At 38.1% G+C, this 23248-nt stretch overlaps 1 protein-coding gene across 1 annotated transcript in view; it reads right to left on the minus strand.

The window, feature by feature from the left end:
- Positions 1–5860: 5860 nt before the first annotated feature.
- plpp4 (phospholipid phosphatase 4) overlaps positions 5861–23248 on the minus strand; it is a 116129-nt gene continuing 98741 nt past the window's right edge. Inside the window, exons 6-7 of the mRNA XM_067385441.1 lie at positions 13380–13550; positions 5861–6072 (exon numbers count right to left, since the gene is read on the minus strand). Of these exons, the coding sequence (XP_067241542.1) occupies positions 5861–6072; positions 13380–13550 (383 nt within the window). The remainder of the gene's footprint in view (positions 6073–13379; positions 13551–23248) is intronic.

Consider the following 23248-nt stretch of genomic DNA (forward strand, 5'->3'; position numbering starts at 1 on the left):
AATATATGCAAAAAGAAAGTGTATTATGTATAGTCTTAATAAAATACAGACGATACAAGTAATGTGACATTCTTTTTATGAAAATTAAGTGCAAATGATAATTTCTGTGTGATGGCAGTGCAACAAACACAATGAAGTATCAATGCTAAATAAAATAATTTTTTATTTGCATTTACCACCAAAAAATATATTCATCACTCTAGACCATTGTTGTTCTTCAATGCTATTTTCATTACATTCAGAACTAGAACATATAGATACAACAATTGTTCTCTAAAATATGAAAGTCAGGTCTGCCAACCAGTGTTGCCAAACCCTCAGGGAAGAAGCTTTTGTTCTCCGCTTCCAAAAATAAATCCAACAAGAAGGTGTTTGAGACAAACTTAAACTAATCAATCGTCATCTTTTCCAGGCAAAAAAACACTGACAAGACATTAAACATGCTGACCTTGCGACTGAAACACAAAATAGATTGTTTTCACAAGCTTAGCCTTATTTTGTCTTCTGCTACTATTACACGACTACACGAGGTCATCTATATTAAAGAGATCATTTCTATCTTCATCAAAGTTAATTAAAAGGTGTTCAAATGTGTTTCATTAAAATTAATGAAACACTTTTGACATAAGCTGAGAATCATTTCTGCGGCATATGTTAAGGGAATTAAGATGTGTGGCAGAATCTGCTTCATATTAACATAGATTCAGTTTGTGTTGGATAGAACAGCTGTGCAAGGGATTCTTGTGCACAGCATGCTGTACATACAGCACAAACGACCAATGATATCAGGGCATGGCAGATGGGACAGAGCGCTCCAAAAAGGGGAAAAGACCTGTTCATGGCTGAAGAGTATAATTTTATACTGCGGTGAACACTCCAGTTTGATCATTTTTTATTAGTTCCTCATTAAACATAGCAATGCTAGATGCAGGAACTTTTAAAGCAATTTTAAGTGCAAAATATGTGGTTCTGTACATTTTTATAACGCTTTGTAAAGACAATCACAAAAAGCCTTATTCAATGTCTATTCAGTGATACTGAATTTATTTAGACAATTGGTATGCATTAAAGTGTAACTTCATGATTTTCAAACTGCTTTGTATTGTTACAATGTCAGAAGTTAAATTGTAAATGAACAATGTTTACTCATTCTCTATGTTACCTGGACCGAGAAATTCACGTTTATTTGCAATAAACAAGCAAAGAGATGCGAAAAAGCAAAAGTGATGCGTTTTGACAGCTCCAGGGCTTTTGTGAAAACTACAGATTATACTTCTGCATTTTTGTATCCCTGGTGTCGGACAGTCAAATCAACAGAGGGTTATTAAGAAAAAGTTATTGAAAGGGTTTATCACTGAAAATTGTCGTACTATGTCTACACTGTGGCAACAACTTTCTTAAATGTATGCGACAGCATTTTGCTTCGGGTGGAACTGGCAGAACAGTGGTTTCTTTTTTTTTCCCCTCTCTGTTTGGCCTAAAACATTGTGTTCGTGGACATCAAATTGGAAATGATGACTAAAAACAATGAAGGTTTTTCAGATTTTCATCGCAGCATTCTCTCCATATTCAGGATTCTTTGCAGCCTTTAGCTGCTGCCAACAACACGCTGGATCCTTCACTGAAACCGAAAGTAACTCCCGCTAAACGTTTACTCTTTGAATTCATCCATCTGGGAATAATACAAGTCGACACCATTATGGCTAAAAGTTTTCAAAGAAGTATTTCCTACTAAAGCAAAGTGGTATTTGACTCTGGTAAGTGTATCCATTGCAGGCGTGGCCTTGGACGGCGACATGCCGCACGTCCTGATTTTGCCAAGTTAGATGCGTTCCTGGGTCAACATATTTTGTTGATCCTGGAACAACATTCCTGTCTGAAAATTTAGTCTTAACCCTATTCCTACCCTTAAACCTAACCCTATCCATAAGTTATCCCAAAAATCTGAGGGAAATGATAGATGAATAACACTAATGTAGAAGCACCTATTCATGATTTTAAGCCTAAACTTGACATAATCTGTAAACTTGTCCCTCAAATCTGATTGGTTGATTTGAATGTTGTTCCAGGATCAACAAAGATGTTGACCCAGGAACATGTTGAACTCAGCAAAATCTAGGGATGGGCGATACTTATTGTTTTCGATACGATACCAATACTTTCAAGGCCAAAATCGCTGATATCGATACCGATACAATATCTCTAATCTGAATTTAAGTTATTAAATTATTAATAATTCAAGTCCTTAAATTATTGAATTACTATGAGTAAAATGGGTAATGGTAGCCACTTAACATTATATTTGAAAGGTATTTTAACATTCAATACGCCTTAATTGCAATTTATTAGATTCTGTTTTTGTTTACACAAAATGTTTATTTGTAGTGGTAACCATGGAAATCTACAAAACTATGGTCACAGTAGTAATGGTTCAGTTTCATAAGAGACTGCCAGTGACCGGCTGTTGCACTCATAAAATGCAAACTTTGTATTCTGACAGTGTAGTTACAGAACAAAACATCAATACGAACTTTTAATGTTCAATTTAAATAAATGTAATTGCAAAAACTATGTAGGCTACTATTTCATTTTGTTTGTTGTGAAACATTATGTTGTTCTGTCTGCTGTTAAGCATTGTTCTGGGCTGCGTTTCCCAAAAGCATCAATGGTTTCTAACAATATTAAACGCATGCAGCTGTTTGAATGTAGTGTCAGCGGTGAGCGAATGCTTTCTGTGATTGATTGGTTCTGACTTGCAGCATTTGTGTGTTCAGATGAGCAGGAAAATACTTGTACTACACAATTATTCGCTAACATAGGATATTTGTCCAATTCAATGCATATTGCATGCATTAAATTTATTGTTAATTAAACAAAATCACTGGTAAAAAACACCTTAGTATCAATATTTTTATTTGAGTATTGATACTTTCGATACTCAACGTCAGTATCGATATATCGATACTTTATCTCGATATGCCCATCCCTAGCAAAATCAGGTTCTGCGCGACATGCCTAGTGTATTATGGGTATTGAAGTTTTCCAACCTATTTGTCAAAAGGGAAGACAACAGCCTGTTTCTCTAGTCAGGTATAGCACCCATTTCATTTTTTTCCATAAGCAGCCGAGTTTTATTGAAAGCCCATTTTGACAGTGGTGAAGTAGCCTAACCCTTTGAATGGTTCATTTTTATTGACTTTCTTTCATTATTAAAGGAAAAGTTCAAATTCTATGATTATTTACTCACCCTTATGGCTCTTTTTAAAAAAAAAAAACTTGTATGCTATCATTTTGTCTGGACCGTGGACCTCAAAAGGGGAAGATTTATTCAAGCTAAAGACCGAAAAATATAATTTGTGCTTATCCTTTTTGGCGACAGGATGGAAATTAACATAGAATCTTCAAAATAATCCTTTTGTTCTTGTGTTGGGATGAGATCATGACCGAATCTTAATTTTTGGTTGAACTATTCCTTAAAATGGGTAAGGTCAGACTTATAATCCAATAATACTGGTGGTGATGATGAATTAATGAACTATGGGAACAATTATACTGTGAGCTTACAGACTGGTTATTTTGGTAGATTGCTGTGATTACAGAAGTGCTCAATTTTCCCACCATGTTCTCATATTACCTCCTTGTAATCAAGTTTCTAATCATCCCAACGATATTAAATGTCAGCTCATGAAAATGTGAATGAGTGAAGGAAAATATAAAAATGGAGATAATGATAATAATATTGTCCCCCGGTCTGTGTGGGTTTTCTATAGGTGCTTCGGTTTCCACCACAATCCAAAGACATGCCGCATCGATGAATAGGAGATGTTAAAGTGTGTGTATGTGTGTGTGAGCCCTGTGATGGACTGGCCATCTGTCCAGGGTGTTTCCCCATCTGAGGTGCTGGGATAGACTCCAGCATCCCTACAGAGAATAAGCAGTTTGGAGAATGGTTGGATAAAGATGATTAAAAAAAAGAAAAAAGGAACAGATAATGGAACATGTAGAGATCAAACACTGGAATAGTTTGATTAGATTGAGAAAACAAAACAAGGAGAAAATAAGACAAAAGCTGAAGAAGTACTTTGCTAATACGCACAGTGGCAAAACAATGGTACAGTAATCAGTTGCTAATACCATGGTGTTCTATGATTACAATATTAATATACCATATTACAGGGTACTTCAAAAACTGTATTAGCAGTATGCCAGTTAAAAGTGTAAGTGAATTTAAAGATGAAAAGGAAGCATTTTAAAACAGCGTGGGTTGAAGGACACAAAATGAATAAACCTTTAAGCTATAGAGGATGAAAAATAAAGTGTCACATAAAGTGAGCAAAAAAAAAAAAAAAAATGCAGTGAGAGGGAGTGTCTGTGGCGGAGACTGTCAATGTCATGGGCCAATGATCTCTGGAAGCGCAGCAGGTCAATATTTATCGACAAGTTGCCATGGACAACCAGTTAGTCCACAAAGACATTCAATATAGCCAGTTTTAAAACATAATGCGAATAAAAATACAACAGATTAGCAGAGATAAAGTTTTTCTGAAGTCAGTAAAGATGCATTATGGGTATATTATTGTAATAAGCCATGATCTACCTTTGAAGTAGCTGATGAAGTGTCACAGCCGGTCACAGCTTGATTCAACGATTTTGAGCTTGTCTACACTGGAAGTGTCGAAACTGCATGTCATCTCAAAGACGGCCCAGTCACTTCAGCAACAATACAATTGGTGCAAAAACATTATTTTCAATATATTATAAAAATACAGAGTTTGGAATCAAAGCTATGCTTTTTCTAATAAATAATTTAACAATGAAATAATTGCAATGTGGCTCATTCAATCAATCAATTTTTTTTTTTTAATATTAAGTAAGATTGTTTTTGTGGTTTCAAGATGATTCTTTGGGAGAGGGAATATATTATATACCCTATAATTCATTAGACAGATCATTTAACTTTTTTCTTCCATTGTTTTAAAACCAAATCATGCTCCTGACTATATGACGCACGCCTTATTTGGGATGTTGTAGGTAACTTTATCATCCTATATCATGTCCTACAACCTTACAAAGAAAGTACTGTTGCAATACCATAGTACAATGACAATATTAAATGGGAATAAGATGGAAATTTGATAACTGGGCACTGAATGATTACCAAATTCTTACACCATGATATATACTTAGAACTTCTAAAACGTTCAGTGTCCAAAATCCATGGTTTGATCATTTGATGTAATGCCTTGGTATTTTTACTACTGAGTCTGTCCTTCCATTCTAATTCCTCTGTGTCTGGTACACTGTACATGTGGCAAAGCTGTTAACATGCATGTACACCTGCTACTGAATAAACACAAAACAATATGAAGAAAACCAGTGCAAATAATGAGATGGGATTTCAATTTGAGATTAGAGATTTATGAATGAAAACTTTTAGAATAAGAATTTCATCTCTCAGAGCACCGATTTGCTATTTGGATCACAGACAGCCCTTACAAAAAAAAAAAAGTTGGCTATACAAGACTCAGTATATATAATGGCACTGAATGATTACTAATTCTGTGTATCATAGTACTCCTTATTACTTGCCATGGTACTTGGAGACTTTACATGGTACTTTTGTTAGAGAGAGATTCTTGCACCAGGTTCCAACTTGCCAATACTAATATTCAGTAATTAAATTAAGCATAACAGATCTGAGAACAGCAGCTGTAACTCTGCTTAATGACTCAAGGAGGAGGAGGAAGAAGAAACTAAATGAAATGGGATGGTCCAGTTCATTGGAATGTGCAAGTGTCAGTCAAGTGTGGTTCATACCACGTTGGTGTGGTAGGGGGTCAGAGGATTGTGACTCTATTAGTCATACTGGTCCCTCGGTCATGCCCTCCAGAGGCAGGCTGGTGGCATTATCAGTGGGCAGAGGTTGATCCTGGGAGGCTGGCATGTTGTGGGCGGTCGCTGCAGCCAGACTAGCGTAGGGCAGGTGGCAGTCTATGTGGAGGAAGGGTGGGTAGTGCTGCCGATAACAGACATAGGCAAAGAAGAGGCCGATCACTCCCCCAACAAATGCATCTGTGAGAAACAATTCAAAGTTCACAAAGTAAGACACAGTCATAATAAATCTCATCCATCCATATAGCTAGCTTTCTAACGGTCTGCCGGTCTTTAATATAACAATATGTTTTCATTCTGTTATTGTTTTTCCCATGAATAATAAAGACACACACACAGAGAGAGAAAGAGGATAGTGTCAGAGTCTGAGTTTCAAGTTTTGTATTCTGTTTGATTTAGTTTTCCTGTTCTAGTATCCAGTGCTAGTTTGTTAATTGGTTTTGTACTTCTCTGTTTTTTGCTTGTTGGTTTCCTTGGTAATGAATTGATTGAGTATTCTGTTCCGGTGTTCATCATTTAGTTTTAGTTCTCACATTGTTCTGGTATTAGTCTAAGGGCATTTTCACACCTATAGATCATTTGTGTTGTTTCAAAACAGGGACTAAATTTGCTACAATGTTGCATTTTTTTCTTAGTTCAGTTCACTTTCACAAGGCAACCTTTCAAAGCATACCAAAACGTGTTCATGCAAGTCATATGCAAGTACAACTGTCCTCTTATCTGTCAGAGATTCCTCTGCATCATCCATCAAGATGATTGATAAGTTTCATTCCATGAGCTTATTACACACGAAAACACTGACTATATGAATGTAGCCGTCATTCCCGCTGTTATATAAAATACATTCGTAATAATACTGCAGCAAATTCAAACACGCTCTCTCTGGATCTCTCAGTGCTGTCTAGAGGCTAACTGTGTCAAGGCACATGCAAACAAATGAATGTTAAAATGGAGCTAGAGCAGAAATCAAGGCTTCATTGGGACAGAGAAGCACAATTACACAACATTTTAAGATGAAGTGGTGCTCTTCAACTAATGTGCTCACTCACAGAATCAGACACTACTGCTTTTTTAATATAACACATTTCCTATTATGAATTATAATACCATTTGGTTTGTTGGTCAATGAAAAGTCAGAGGTACAATGTGGTTACCTGTGATTCTACTGTGGTTTCCTTCTATTTCCTAATGGATTATATTAAAGAGTGGACACAGAATTATGGCCTGTCATACCTGTGGGAGATGCTAACATGATGCTTGAGCAGTATCTTGATTTGGTACTGAGGTGCTTTGGTTTGCCTTACATGACTGGTAAGGTCGATGAAAAAAACAATGCCAGCTTTTCACATTATCCCCAGCCCATTACAGCCCTCCTGGTGCCAATCATTCTCACTCCTGAACCTGTCTCAGAATTCCTCCTAGATGTTCCCGAGTCCTTTTTAGAGTCCACTCCAGAATCCATACCAGCACATGAGCCCACTCCAGAATTGAATCCAGTTTGTGAGCCCTGTGTAGATCCTGTTCAACCCTCAGAGCTCAAAGATGCACATTAACCTCAGCTCATAAGAGAAGGCTGAGAAGGAAGAAACAACCCTCAGCATCTCCAGCCCCACAGTACACCCCAGTGATGGCTCCAGCCTCTGACCAGAGTCCAGTGATGGCTCCAGCCTCTGACCAGAGTCCAGTGATGGCTCCAGCCTCTGACCAGAGACCAGTGATGGCTCCAGCCTCTGACCAGAGTCCAGTGATGGCTCCAGCCTCTGACCAGAGTCCAGTGATGGCTCCAGCCTCTGACCAGAGACCAGTGATGGCTCCAGCCTCTGACCAGAGTCCAGTGATGGCTCCAGGCACTGACCAGAGTCCAGTGATGGCTCCAACCTCTGACAAGAGTCCAGTGATGGCTCCAGCCTCTGACAAGAGTCCAGTGATGGCTCCAGCCCCTGACCAGAGACTAGTGATGGCTCCAGCCCCTGACCAGAGACTAGTGATGGCTCCAGGCCCTGACCAGAGTCCAGTGATGGCTCCAGCCCCTGACCAGAGACTAGTGATGGCTCCAGCCTCTGACAAGAGTCCAGTGATGGCTCCAGCCCCTGACCAGAGACCAGTGATGGCTCCAGGCCCTGACCAGAGTCCAGTGATGGCTCCAGCCTCTGACAAGAGTCCAGTGATGGCTCCAGGCCCTGACCAGAGACCAGTGATGGCTCCAGCCTCTGACCAGAGTCCAGTGATGGCTCCAGCCTCTGACCAGAGTCCAGTGATGGCTCCAGCCCCTGACCAGAGACCAGTGATGGCTCCAGGCCCTGACCAGAGTCCAGTGATGGCTCCAGCCTCTGACAAGAGTCCAGTGATGGCTCCAGCCCCTGACCAGATTCCAGTGATGGCTCCAGCCTCTGACCAGAGACCAGTGATGGCTCCAGCCTCTGACAAGAGTCCAGTGATGGCTCCAGCCCCTGACCAGAGACCAGTGATGGCTCCAGCCTCTGACAAGAGTCCAGTGATGGCTCCAGCCCCTGACCAGATTCCAGTGATGGCTCCAGCCCCTGATCAGAGTACAGTGATGGCTCCAGCGCCTGACCACAGCCCAGTGCCCCCTCTCATCCAACAGCTCAGCCCAATGTTCGCTCAGATCTCAGAGTCAAGCCCAGAGGGTGCAGTGCTTTCCATAATGGCACTGGCATTTGGGTGTGTGTGGGCTATACCCATATGGCCGAGGTGGCCGACCCTGATTCTATTATCCAAGTCTCCTGTACTCCTAGTTCCCTCATCGAAAATTCAGTGTCCCCAGTTCTTTTGTTGTGGTTACGTAGGCCATTCCTGGAATATCTCCAGCACCCTTGCCCCCTGTATCTCCAGTGCCCTTACCCTCTGTATCTGCAGTGCCATCTGTCACTCCAGTATCCCCAGTACTCCCTGAACCATCTCGGGTCCCTGTGCCTAGGGCGCCACCCTGGAGACTTCCTAAACCTCCAGCTTCTCCCTGTATTCCCGTACCTAGAGCGCCACCCTGGAGGCTTCCCATCTTGCCAGCACCACCCTGGTCATTCCCCTTTCCAGGCCTTCGTCAGTCTCCAGGACGCCCACCCCCCTCCTTGGTTGGACTCTTTTTCTTCTTAATTCGGAGCAAGGTCACGCCTTGTGGGAGGGGGATTACTGTCAGAGTCTGAGTTTCATGTTTTGTATTCTGTTCAATGTAGTTTTCCTGTTCTAGTATCCATGTTAGTTTGTTAATTGGTTTTGTACTTCTCTGTTCTCTCCTTGTTGGTTTCCTTAATAACAAATTGATTGAGTATGCTGTTCATTTATCATTTAGTTCTTTTGTTTGGTCTCTCTACTTATACTCTTAGGTTATTTCTCACATTGTCTGGTGTTAGTCTTAGTTAGAGGTACAATGTGGTTACCTGAGTTTCTCCTGTGTTTTCCTTCTATTTCCAAGTGGATTATATTAAAGAGTGTTTGTTTGGACTCCTAGTCTTTGAGCGATTCTTTCTACCACAGTACTGTGACAGATTGCATTTTATAGCAAACACAGCTTTTTAGGAGACAATGGCATGATTTACTCCAAGGCTGTTCTATATCCAATAGTGGCTTTTAGTGCCCAGAGAAACAAATGTTTTGCTACTGACCTAAGATTCTTCACCAAACACAATCCACTAAATGGTTTTTGGTTTAATGCCACCCTAAGAGGAAGCAGTTAAGCACCGCCATTTTGGGGGTTGTTAAAAGAGCTGCAGTGCGCACTGACACACAGCTGCATAACTTATATATATAATCACCACAAAGCTATTTAATTTCCAAAATGTTCAGTCTAAAATCAAATGACTGAAAAGTAATTTTGAGGATGTACTGAAATATTGCCCCTGGAACAAACCGACACTCATTAGATCTCTATGCTACGGGGCAGGCTTGTATGAGTCCACAGCTTGTATTTACTTGGACCAGATTGGACCCATCAAGTTTAATGGTCCATGCCACTATTGTTCAGATTAGTTCTGTTCTACTACCCAGCAGGCCCTAGGGGACAGGTCCATATAAAGTCACACTAATAAGTATCTGCTTGCAGTTGTTTGAATGGAATGTGTCCATATGAGGTGACAGGGAACTAAATATATATATAGTGTGTATAAATAAATATACAAGTGTAGTGTTAATATGTATATTTATAGTTTAGCAACATAAAATCTAGGACATGCACACTTTCTGGAGATAATTAACAGGGCCAGCTGCTTATATGGAGGGAAAACTCTCCTTTCTGCTGTTATTCATTTCAAGGGTTTCACTTTTTTATTCTTAAACCCAGAGAATCACAAGGACATAAGTAATTGAATAATAATGTGAATAGTTATGAGTAACTTTTCAAAATGCCAAGTTCACACTGCTTTCTCTGAAACTGCTAGAATGACACATAGGAATAGTTCAGTCAGAAATAGAAATTACTTCCATTCTTCTGTGGAGCACAAAAAGAGATAGTGTTCATGCTGCTCTTTTCCTGAATAAAAGTGAATGGGTACAGATGCTGTGGAGCTCCAAAGGTGACAAAATCCCCAAAAAAGTAACGTAAAATAACTCCTCATTTGTCTAAATAAACTAAGACTTGACTTGAGCACGAACAGAAAACAAACTCATCAAAAGCAGTAACAATGGGCTATATATACACAAAGACTAATGACTAACAAGATGTAAGCAATTAAACAATGAACCAATGAGAGAAAGACACAGTGCAAAAGAAGCCATGATCACATGAGGGGCAAGGGAATCACATGACATGACAAGAAACAAGAAGATAAGGCTTGTTCAAGCAGTGCTGCGCAGACCGATCGGCTGCTGACTTGAAGCAGTGCATGCCGGTTAGAAATTTTGTCCGACATCACTGTGACGTATGGCATCAAAGTCCCACAAGAGCAGACGGCTGTTCCATGATTGCCCGGATTCACCGCAACACAACAATCACGTGTGTTTCGTGTTTATTCAGTTCCACTAATGCTCACAAATCTGTATTTTTATAATGGTAAAAGCTCTTTTAAAAGGTTAGTTTACCCAAAAATTAATGTCATTAATTACTCACCCTCATGTCGTTCCACACCCGTAAGACCTTCATTCATCTTCAGAACACAAATTAAGATATTTTAGTTGAAATCCGATGGCTCAGTGAGGCCTCCATAGCCAGCAATGACATTTCCTCTCTCAATATCCATTAATGTACTAAAAACATATTTAAATCAGTTCATGTGAGTTCAGTGGTTCAATATTAACATTATAAAGCGACGAGAATATTTTTTGTGCACCAAAAAAAAATCAATAAAAATAACAACTAAATTGGCCAATTTCAAAACACTGCTTCATGAAGCTTTGGAGCATTATATATCTCTTGTGTCGAATCAGTTGTTCGTAGCGCCAAAGTCACGTGATTTCAGTTTGGCGGTTTCATAATGCTCCGATTCTTCCTGAAGCAGTGTTTTGAAATCAGCCATCACTATATAAGTCATTATTTCGTTTTTTTGGCACACCAAAAATATTCTCGTCATTTTATAATATTAATATTGAACCACTGTACTCACATGAACTGATTTAAATATGTTTTTAGTACATTAATGGATCTTGAGAGAGGAAATGTCATTGCTGGCTATGCAGGCCTCACTGAGCCATCGGATTTCAACTAAAATATCTTAATTTTTGTTCTGAAGATTAAAGAAGGTCTTATGGGTGTGGAACGACATGAGGGTGAGTAATTAATGACAGAAATTAAAGGGTTGAGTGAACTAACCCTTTAATGTAGTCGCGATGTTATATTGTGTCATGTTTACCAAAATAAAATTTATAAAGAAACCTAATTTCATTGGTATTTAAATAGTATAGGCTTATGTTGAACTTTATTCTTATGCTGAATTAAGCAGTACATAAAGTATTGAATGAAAATGTCTCTGAAACATCTGTGGATTTTATAAAGTTTTGATAAAGTATACAAACAGCGCGGGCGTCACTACGGGAAGCAGAAAATGTCAGATGTCACGTCTCCATTTTCAGCTTCTCCCCAACTGCAAGCGGCAACACTCGCCGATCGGTTACATCCAGCCGCGGACGAAGTTGAACACACCTTATACAAATTCACATACTCTCTTGAGTAGGCACTTACTTTGAATAAGTAATTACTTTGCGAACGCGAAAAGGTTATATATATAATATATATATATATATATATATATATAATGAAAGTTATATATATAGTATGAAAGTGTGTATTGTGAATGTAATTTGAATATACTGTTTTTCACCTACTATATAGTAGGGAAGTATGCGATTTCAGATGCAGCCACTGAGAAAACTTCAAAATAAAAGACAAGAAAACATGGCAGTGAACCAACACCCAAAACAGACCTGACGATATCACATTTATGAGTGAATGAGATTTGAAAGTTGTGGTGAAGAGAAAGATTTTCAGTGCATGTGGTGACCTACATTTCATATGGGTATGGTAAGACCAAAAACAGGCCTACACAATTAGCATGAAGTGTCTTCTGCTACGATCAGTTTTCTCTTTCAAATCATGGCGAAGTAACAGTTGGAAACTTTCTGATCAAATGAAAGTTAAACTTGCAACATGTTTAAAGCTAGCAACATGAATAATAACACATCCGGTTTGTTCGTGGCTGCACACTTGCAGTGTGTTGACTAAGCATTCTTGCCTGAATTAGTGTACTTGTAAATGTATTAGTGTAAATGTATGTTTATTTCTCAACTAAATTATAACAGAGCTTAAAAACTGTGCATGTGTCTGAGCATGGTGAGATAAAGCCAATAAATGTTAGCGATCATTCAAGGTTTGGGGACTAAATGTAAAACAAGTGGTCATTGACAAGCCTATATTGACTGACCACTAATCTGAATAGTTGGATAAATACACCCTCCTCAGCGTTTATGCTGTTTATGGACAAGGATATAGCATAAAACCATATTGAGAAATATATCAATCACAAAAAAAAAAAAAAATCACTGAATTCTGAAAACCAATGGGCCATGTTGTGTTGTTTTCCTCTCTATCGGTTATACATCCCATTCCATCATATCATGTATGCTTTCTTTGGTGATTCAGACTTTGGATACATCATGTGGCTTTACATCCTGTCTGAGGCTGTTATTGATGGTGACAGTATGGCTGTGCGCCAGGATGATTCTAGATCATACACAGACATGATTGATAGCTTTATGGGTAAAAAACCTAGAAGCAGGCCAGTGAGCTGTACAGCTGATGTTAAAGCTTGCATACAATTTCTGATGCTTCTCTATCTCAAAGAAGAAGTAACTCCAACAAACAATGCATACTCATTGTTATGTTCTACAAGACCTAAAGGCTTTTAATTTAATGGTTGAATTCACTGTGCTGCAATATAAACCATAGTGTAAATGTAGTGTCTCTGACTGTCAGATGATCACACATATGTACTGGCTAAGCAGTTGTGTGCTTTTGTTGGACACTGCTGCAAACCTCTGACCTTGCCAGTGATGCTTGTAGTCGCAGGTGCGGGACAGGGCGATCATCATGGCACTGTAGAGGGGTAAGACCATGGCACAGAGACGCCAGCTGCGCCCGCGTCCGGCATCTGTGAAGCACTGCAGCTTGCCCGCCAAGTAAAATGAGGTAAAGCCCAGGCCAGAGAAAGCAACTAAGACAAGAAGTGAGAGAAATAAAATATAGAATAAAAGTAAATGCAGAGTTCTGTAAGAAACCATATACAGCAGGAAATGACAAAAGTGAACTTTTTAATATCTAAATTGTGTCTCATTGACAGCAGTGATATTAAATAGATAGCAAATGCAGTCTAATCACATGTCTAATCTGACATGTGTCTGCTCTAAAGTTTCAACGAGATCTCAATAATGTCTTAAAATGTGCTCAGATTTGCAATATACCAAACTCTGAAATCAGATGTCTCCTCAATTCTTTGTAAAAAAAAAAAAAAAAAAAAAAAAAAAAAAGTAAAAATAGGGCACAATGTCTTGTATTAATTTGACTGAATTTTCTGCATTTTTTTTTTTTTTTTTAATGGATGTATTTTTACATTTATTTTACTCCATGCTGCTCAACAATGGTCTCATTTATTCTAGGTAAAATGTAATAAGTGAAAACAGATTATTATAATCATTTCGTAGACATTGGGACATAAAGAAATCGTTGTATAATTCATCACATACAGTATGAAAATATTCTAGTCTTTCTAAATGCACAGAACAGAGCTTGGAATTCTCTGAATTCCATGGAAAACCATAAATAAAAATGTAATTAGCTAGCACTTTTATTTTCCTGCTCTCTGCAAACCTGTTGCCCTGGCAACTTGAGGTAACGTAAAAGAATCAAGATAGATTTCTCGCTCTTGCATTTTTCAACTCTGTATTACATTAACAATGTCTTTTAATGAGATTCTGCAGCTACTGCTTACCATAAATGAGCATGAATGGAGATTTAGACTCCAGCTCTGTTGCATTAACAAGCATGAACTAATAAAAGGTGTGAAACCAAATAATTAGGCATCTAAGCTGCTAATTCAAAATTTGCACATTGGATTCAGCAAAGTAATTATGCACTCTCTCTGTAACAATGGAAGGACAAACAATATTAGTTTTCCTAACCAGGAGATCACATTTTCACTGACAGTGATTACATTGACGGAGATTGCCAAATCACTGTACTGTTTGTTGGGTGCTAGGTGTTCCTGCTTAACTAGAGACTGACTGTCTGTCCTCCTATTGGTGCATTGCTTCTCATTTGCATGAAGTCTACCTTGTTTGCATAACCAGCCTTCAATTACTCATGTTGCCTCAAATTATAAAACTCTCAATGACTAAAAATGTCAATGCTAATTAAGTACAATGTTTAAAATTATACAGTTAATCACATCACTTTGACCATACAAAAACAGTGGGTCTCATTCACCAAGTGTGCATACACACAAAATTTCATTTCATACTAAAATGCATTTAGGGAAAAAACAAACAAACAACAACAACAAAAAAAAAAAAAAAAACATCTGGGTGCCTATTTATCGGTAATTATCAAATTTTATACTTAGATATGTAATCATAAATATATTTCATCATATACAATGAAAGAGAGCATCATATATTTGCTGAGGGTAAAACAAGTTTGTAAAGGAAAGGTTGTGTGGAAAGCCCTTACAGAGCAGTGGGTGTGTTTTATGCAAATTAATATCCTTGGGCAAGTGGAAAGAACACACAGCTCTTTGCGGAGTATGGTGAGGAGAAATAAATTTAATAAATTGGGTAAATTTAATACTCCGAACAATAGCTTACAGGACATCACAAGGGTTTCACAAGGGAACTTCACAGGGAAGTAGAGTGGGTAAGTCGCCTGTAATCCATACTGGAGACCAGACAAAGAGTGACTGTGAGGTGTGTGCTTTTATACAGGTCCTGATGAGGGACAGGTGATCAGTATTCAGGTGAGAGTGAACGTAGGATGTGTGAGACAGAGGAGCCTGGTGAGACCGTGACACACGTGTTGTCAATTATGCCGAATTTTTTTGAGATTCTCCTGTGCATACAAAAATGATATAATGAGGGTTCAAGAAGGCCTATAGAATAGTACAATAGTACTACTGTGACGCAAATACAGAGTAGTTAAAGACCATATTTTCTGTTCAAACTATTGGCCTTATTAGAGCACCTAATGGTGCAACAACCCTCCATTCAAATGAGTACACCCTACTAAGGTTATGTACACTAATTTCCCATCTAATAGGAAATGCAACCATCCATCCACATGTGATGTATTCCAATCGCTGTCCACCAACGTTTACCATCTAACCTGACAGAACTGGAGAGGATCTGCAAGGAGGAATGGCAGAGGATCCCTGTGACGAGCAGGGCGGGCGAGAGCCTTGAGGGAACGGCGCGAGGCCGGTGACGCGAGTGATAATGAGCGTCACCTGCGAGGCGTGCCGGCCTCGAGTCTCTCACGGAGGAGCTCCGGAGGCATAAAAGGAGGAGCGACTACAATGAAGGACGAGAGAGGACCAGGCCTGGACTTTATTTTATGTTTTGTTATGTTTGTGTGGCCGGCAGACGTCCGCGAGGGTCTGCTGGCATTACTTTCGTTTTGTTCTTTGTTTATTTTATATTAAAGTTTTGTGGAATGTTCGCCGGTTCCCGCCTCCTCCTTCCCACATTTACGAACTGTGTTACAATCCCGAAATCCAGGTGTGAAAAACTTGTTGCATCTTTCCCAAAAAGACTCAAGGCTGTATTAGATCAAAAAGGTGCTTCTACTAAATACTGAGCAAAGGGTCTGAATACTTACGACCATGTGATATTTCAGTTTTTTCTTTTTTAATAAATCTGCAAAAATGTCAACAATTTTGTGTTTTTCTGTCAATATGGGGTGCTGGGTGTACATTAATGAGGGAAAAAAAATGAACTTAAATGATTTTATGGCTACAATATAACAAAGAGTGAAAAATTTATGGGGGTCTGAATACTTTCCGTACACACTGTATGTATTATTCTCAAACCTCAAAGTCTGAAAGAGTCCAAGGCTTTGCTGATAAATGCAGACAGCTTTATCAAAAAGGATGCAGCTCTGAGAGGCAAAGTGAGTGTTCGGCCAGATGGGACCCATTACCAAACACTGAGCCTCTTGGCAAGACTACAAGTTTGGTAATTAAGTTAGAAGCGGAAATGACAGCCTTTTGCTTTTATTAGATTTTAAATGTTTTGTGGTAATTGAAGATGCAGTTGCCTGTAGTTGCTTAGATAGCACGCACCTGATGACTATAACTATGGATTCATGCCTGAATAACAAACTTAAAGGATTAGTTCATTTCAGAATTAAAATCTCCTGATAATTTACTCACCCCCATGTCATCCAACATGTTCATGTCTTTCTTTCTTCAGTCAAAAACAAATTAAGTTTTTTGAGGAAAACATTCCAGGATTTTTCTCCATATAGTGGACTTCACTGGGGTTCAACGGGTTGAAGGTAAAATTACAGTTTCAGTGCAGCTTCAAAAGGCTTTAAACGATATCAGACGAGGAATAAGAGTCTTATCTAGAGAAACAATTTTCTAAAAATAAAAAAAAATGTATGTTCCTCTTTTGATTACGTAATGCATGGCACATCACAGAGCAGTGCAAGACAAGCATTTGTGGTTAAAAGTATATACATTTTATTTATTTATTTATTTAGAAAATGACTGATAGTTTCACTAGATAAGACCGTTATTCCTCGGCTGGGATCGTGTAGAGTCCTTCGAAGCTGCACTGAAAGTGTCAAATTATTGGTGATAGTTATTAGTGTATTTAGTGTTTTTACATTAGATAACAATAATCCATGTAAATAATGGCAAACTAATGTACCATCCAGTGATATTTATGATGAAGCCGCAGATGTTTATTCTTGGTTATTCATTTTGACTTATAGAGCCTGTTTGGTTTAGTTTCCACCTAAAGGTTAATTAATGCATTAACTACCAAACATGTGCTAACATGTAGTTATTGTTGTCATTATTCATGCATGAATTCACCTACAATACCTATAATACTCCTTTTTACAACATAAAAGTCTCTAGTGTCCCCAGAATGTGTCTGTGAAGTTTCAACTCAAAATCCCCGACAGATCTTTTATTATAGCTTGTCAAATTTTCCCTTATTTGGGTGTGAGCAAAAACATGCAGTTTTTGTGTGTGTCCCTTTAAATGCAAATGAGCTGCTGCTCCCGCCCCCTTTCCAGAAGAGGGCGGAGCTTTAACAGCTCAACAACAACAAAGCTGGAGAATCTCACGCAGCCAAAATGAGGATTGTCAGTAACGGTGTTCAGCCTTACATTGTTCAGACTGGAGTCGACACTGATGGAGAGACTCAGGAAGAAGTTACAACTTTTAGAATGAAACTGGACGTTTCTGAATGGTTAGTGGATAAATGTATGTAGTTGCTGTGGAGATTTGATTCAACTCATCCACTAGCATGTGTCGTCATGTTCATCTTTTGTGTTGAATTGACCCTCGTTTGTGAAGCAGTCCGGCGTAAAATGACGGCATGACAACAACACTCTACTACAACAACTCTTCCTCTTCTCTAAAGCAGCCCTGGGGGATTTCCAGTGAAACTATAATAAATCCACTACTCTCTTGTCTCTGAGGCTGGGACTCTAAATAGTGTTCAGTGCTCGTCTGCGCAGCCAACGACAGAACATTTAGCATGCTTTGCTCGAACTGTTCCCATGGCCTTATGAATGGTACACCGTTGTCATTTGCGAAAAAATGCAAAAATGGTGGTGCCGTGGGTGGAAACGTGCAGATTAAGGGACGGTAATATTATAAAAAGATCATAGTCAAAGGGGAGCAAAATCTGAGCGTCTTACCCAAAACATAGTTATTGGGTTGTTCTTTTTCACATTTTTTTGGGTTGGTAGATGCACCGAGGACCCGATTATAGCACTTAAACATGGAAAAAGTCAGATTTTCATGATATGTCCCCTTTGAAGTATTCAGGGATTAATACATGATTATTCATATACCCTTATTTTAAAGTGTTACTAAAACAGCTGTATATTAGCAATGGATCTGAGGAATTTTGTGACATTTTGTAGAATTAAATAGCTTTTCTCATTTAAAATTAAATACAGAAATTGGTATATCATCAACATTTTGAAATATCAGGTTGACACCCTCAAAAGATCAATCCCTTTTTTCCATCCAATTAGGCATCATTAACAAAAACAACCCACCGAAATAAATAAATAAATAGATAAATAAATAATTCTCATAATCTTCATGCAAAAAAGTAATTAATACAGGGTTTGCTTAGATGAGGTTCTGTGCCTTGTCAGTGGGCAGCTGTTTTTGCCCATCACCACTGCAAACGTAGTTAATTAAAATATCTCGGTTCTCCCATCAGATTTAAATAGTTTTAACATTTCACTGCTATCCACAAATAAAAATTAGAGCAACACACAATTACTGTTCTTCATACATATTAATGCAGCAATATGTGAATTCCTGCAAGAATAAACAGGAAACTAATGAGATCTTCGGATCATCAAAGAGCAGTTGGATTTCTCGCAGGCTCAAAATTAAGGTTACTGAAGAACTTTTTGAGAAGAAAAGGAAATTAAGAGAATATCTTGGCAGCAAATAAATGTTGGAAACCTTATCTCATCGCCTCAACAATCAAATTATTCTCACTCTTGGAAGTGAAATTAGAGCTTGAAGGCAAAACTGGATCTTTCAATACAAAGACTGCTGTTGTGTTGTAGGGACAGCAAACATTTATATTTATTGCTTGTTATATATTTGTGGAAGTTAATTTTGTAACACTTTATTTTGATGTTCCCCTTTAGATTCTGTTGACTATAAGTAACTTTGCAACTACATGTCAATTAGCAGTCATTAGAGTATCAGTAGACTGTCTTCTTAACATCTGCTAACACTTTATTTTGATGGTCTGCTTTAGATATTCTGTTGACTGTAAGTAATGTTGCAACTATACATGTCAACTTATTCTATACTAACACTAACCCCTTACTATACTAAAGCTAACAGTCTACTAATACTCAACTAATAGTTGACATGTTGGTGAAACGATACTTAAAGTCAACAAAATGTCTAAAGTGGACCATCAAAATAAAGTGTAGCTGCCAGTTTCTCTTTAGACACAAACCTTAAAGTTTTACCTACCCAATTATTTTCATTTTACTATTGTAAAGTCATCTTACAGCAGATGAAAAGCGCTAGAACAAAATGTTCAAATCCTCTGTATGCAACACAATACTGTATATTAACACACAGAAATGTACTGGTGCAGGTTTTTGGCAAGTGTTGGTGAGTGCAGTATATTGCAGCCATATGCTAAAATGCTTTAAACCTGGTAAACATAGTTAATTAAGATATCTTGGTTCTTTCATCAGATTTAAACAGTTATGGCATTGGATGGATATCCACAAATAAAATAAATAGGCAAATGCAATTACTGGTCTTTATACATATTAATGCAGCAATATGCAAATTGCTGCTAGAATAAATTAGCTAAATTTGAGAATAAATTTGAGATTGGAGTATTTTGCTGTTTTTAGCTTTCCTTTACTTTCCTTTGACCAGTCACTCATTCCCTACAGCTCTGAAAAACACCCCGCAGCGTGATGCTACACCTCCGTGCTTCACAGTTGGGATTGTCCTCCACATTAGCAGTGCCTGATTTCTACCAGACATGATGTTTAGAATTGAGGTTCATCAGATCAGAGAATCTTGTTTCTCACAGTCTGAGAGTCATTTAGGTGCTTTTTTTTTTTTTTTTGCCAATTCTAAGGGTGCTTTCATGTACCTTTAATGAGGAGAGGCCTCCATCTGGCCACTGTGCCATAAAGCCCAGCTTGGTGAAGTGATGCAGAGATGGTTGCCCAAATGCAAAATTTTGACAATTTTGGCATTTATGATAAACTTTTGACCACAATTTTATTTCATCTAAAGCCTTTATGATAACACTTTACAATAAGATTTGTTAATGTACATTAGTTAATGTATTAACTAACATGAACTACCCATGTCCAATACATTTGTCAGTATTTGTTAATCTTTGTTAACGTTAGTTAATAAAAAATACAGCAGTTCATTGTTTGTTCATGTTAGTTCACACAGCATTAACTAATGTTAAAGTGCCCCCATTATGATTTTTGAAAATGACCTTTCATGTACTGTGTAACAGCTCTAATTAAATGAAAACATCCTGCAAAGTTTTAAATCTGAAAGTGCACCGTATATAAAGTTTTTTTTCTCTCTCTAAAGTAGGAGTCGACTCTGAGTCAATTAACTGAGTCGTTTGTAAAACAAATCCCAACAAATTGTCTAAAAATGTGTCGATTAACGCAGCTTGTCTGTCTTATTACTTGGAGCACTGATCAAGGATAGAGCACGACTTTTGTTTATAGAGTGTAATGCATTATCAGCTATTGACGTTTGTGCTCTGCTAACGTGGGAGTTTATAACATAGTTGTGGGTCTGGTTCGCTTACATAACTGTAAAACAACCTGCGTTTTTATTATTACTGTAGAGTGGAGCTATCTGTATTGTAATAGGATGTTAGGATGCTAGTCTAACTAAGATGCTAACTAGTTGAAGTATTCTCTCTTTAAACAGTAAACACTCATTGTAATGTCAAACAATGATATAGCCATTTTTTTCTTTGTTAATAGTTATGATGAAAAAGTCTGTACACATCTGGCCTAAATGTTTATCTTATGTTAGAGGTTTTCAGCTTCACTTGGCGTTCTGATCCAGTTCCCACAGGTGTACCTGCATAAAGTATAACAGTGACGCTGCTATCAGGTCTTATCAATAACTAAGGTGACACTTACCATATAGAAACGTCATACTCCAGTCGTGATTGCAAATCAGTTTCTGGTTGATCGACTACTTCAGACGTTTCGTCGTCGGACTCGGGTCGAATTGATACGGTAAAATCTTTTCTGTTCATACATTGTATACATTATCTTGCGAATTGTTAGCTGTCTTACAGTTATAGCAATAGGTGTGCGGTGCGCGCAGTAGACCAATCACAAAGGACTGAGCCATCTGACCAATCAGAGCAGTGTAGGCTCATGAAAAGGAGGGGTTTAGAGAAACTGATTCTTTGAACTGCTTCAAACGAATCGTTTACAAAACATTGAGAACTGAGGTGAAATTAAATGTATATTATGAGAAAACAAAAGTGATTTTTGACCTTGCATGCATGTAAATCTGTTGTAGGAGACTCCCAAAACAGTATTAGGAACCTTAAAAAAGGCATAATACGGGCACTTTAAAGGGGAACTATTATGCCGCTTTCACAAAAAAGAGTCTCTAGTGTCCAGAATGTGTGTGTGAAATTTCAGCTCAAAATACCCCACAGATCATCTTTTATAGCAAATTTTGGTGTGAGCAAAAACACTCCTTTTTGAGTGTCCCTTTAAATGCAAATGAGCTGCTGCTCCCCGCCCCTTTCCAGAAGAGAGCGGAGCTTTAACAGCTCAACAACAACAAAGCTGGAGAATCTCACGCAGCCAAAATGAGGATTGTCAGTAACGGTGTTCAGCCTTACATTGTTCAAACCGGAGTCGACACTGATGGAGAGACTCAGGAAGAAGTTACAACTTTTAGAATGAAACTGGACGTTTCTGAATGGTTAGTGGATACATTGATGTAGTTACTGTGGAGTTGATTCAATAGAGAATTCTTTAAAAAGAAAATATCTCCCTTTGCATGGAACTTTGAGTGTCTTAACTTTGCAGATGTTGTTTATGCTTAAACAGCAAACTAACTAAAGTTAAAAAAGTGAAATCATAATCAACCACCCAAAATAAACAAATACAACTCTTGATTTTAAAAATGTATTATTAAATGTTGAAATTAACAATAACAAAGATTAATAAATGCTGTTGTAATGCTTAAGACCCAGAGAAGACGAAGATGAAGAATGTAACACACTGAAGGGCTTTTCACACTGCGCTTATTGTCGTTCTAAACACTGCTTTTAACCCCGGATAAAGGAACGTTTCACACTTGTAATTTAGAAGTGGGGTTAGCCGGGATTATGAAAAATGTCATATGCTGACAGAAAACATGACAATTTGAGTGAAGAGTTTTATTCTTCCCTTTAAAGTCCAAAAGGCCCATTCAATAATATCAGCAATACGAGGATGTGCAAGGCCAGAGCTAAGTACACAGGTCATGCGTTTATCCAATCAATGACACTGACACCGCAAATATGCAAATGAGCACGTTAACCCAGGGTTTAGGAATGTACAGTGTGAAACGTCAATATATGAATACCCAGGATTAATTGTTAACCCCAGATAAATTATGAGCAGTGTGAAATGTGAAGCCCGTTCACCCAGGGTTTAGAATGACCCAGGGTTAAATATTTCAAGTATGAAAAGCCTGTGAGACAGTGTGTCGAGACACAAACAATACCGGACCCCAAACTGAGGACGAACAGGTAACAGATGATAAAACACCGATGATTAACTCAAACAACGAACAGCTGTGATGATAGGTTAGTGTCCATGGTGACTGATAAGTTGCGGCAAATGAACAAAGAAGACACGTGACAAATGAAAACAAACTGAAGGTCCATTAAAACAAACTAACAGAGGATGACTGTGAAAGCTGTAGAAGTGCAGTTCTTTATTAGTTCACGTAGTTAACTAATGAACCTAAAGTGTTTTTTAATGTCAGTTACACATTTTTGATTATGTAGGCCAACAAATTACAATGTTGCTTTCTGTACTTCATGATAGAATATCTAAACAAGCATATGCCTACATTCATAACTGGAAAAAATAAAACAAAACATTACTCAGGGATTGATAGGTTTTTAG

The sequence above is a fragment of the Chanodichthys erythropterus genome, chromosome 5 (assembly GCF_024489055.1).
Source record: "Chanodichthys erythropterus isolate Z2021 chromosome 5, ASM2448905v1, whole genome shotgun sequence".
Taxonomy (NCBI): Eukaryota; Metazoa; Chordata; class Actinopteri; order Cypriniformes; family Xenocyprididae; genus Chanodichthys; species Chanodichthys erythropterus.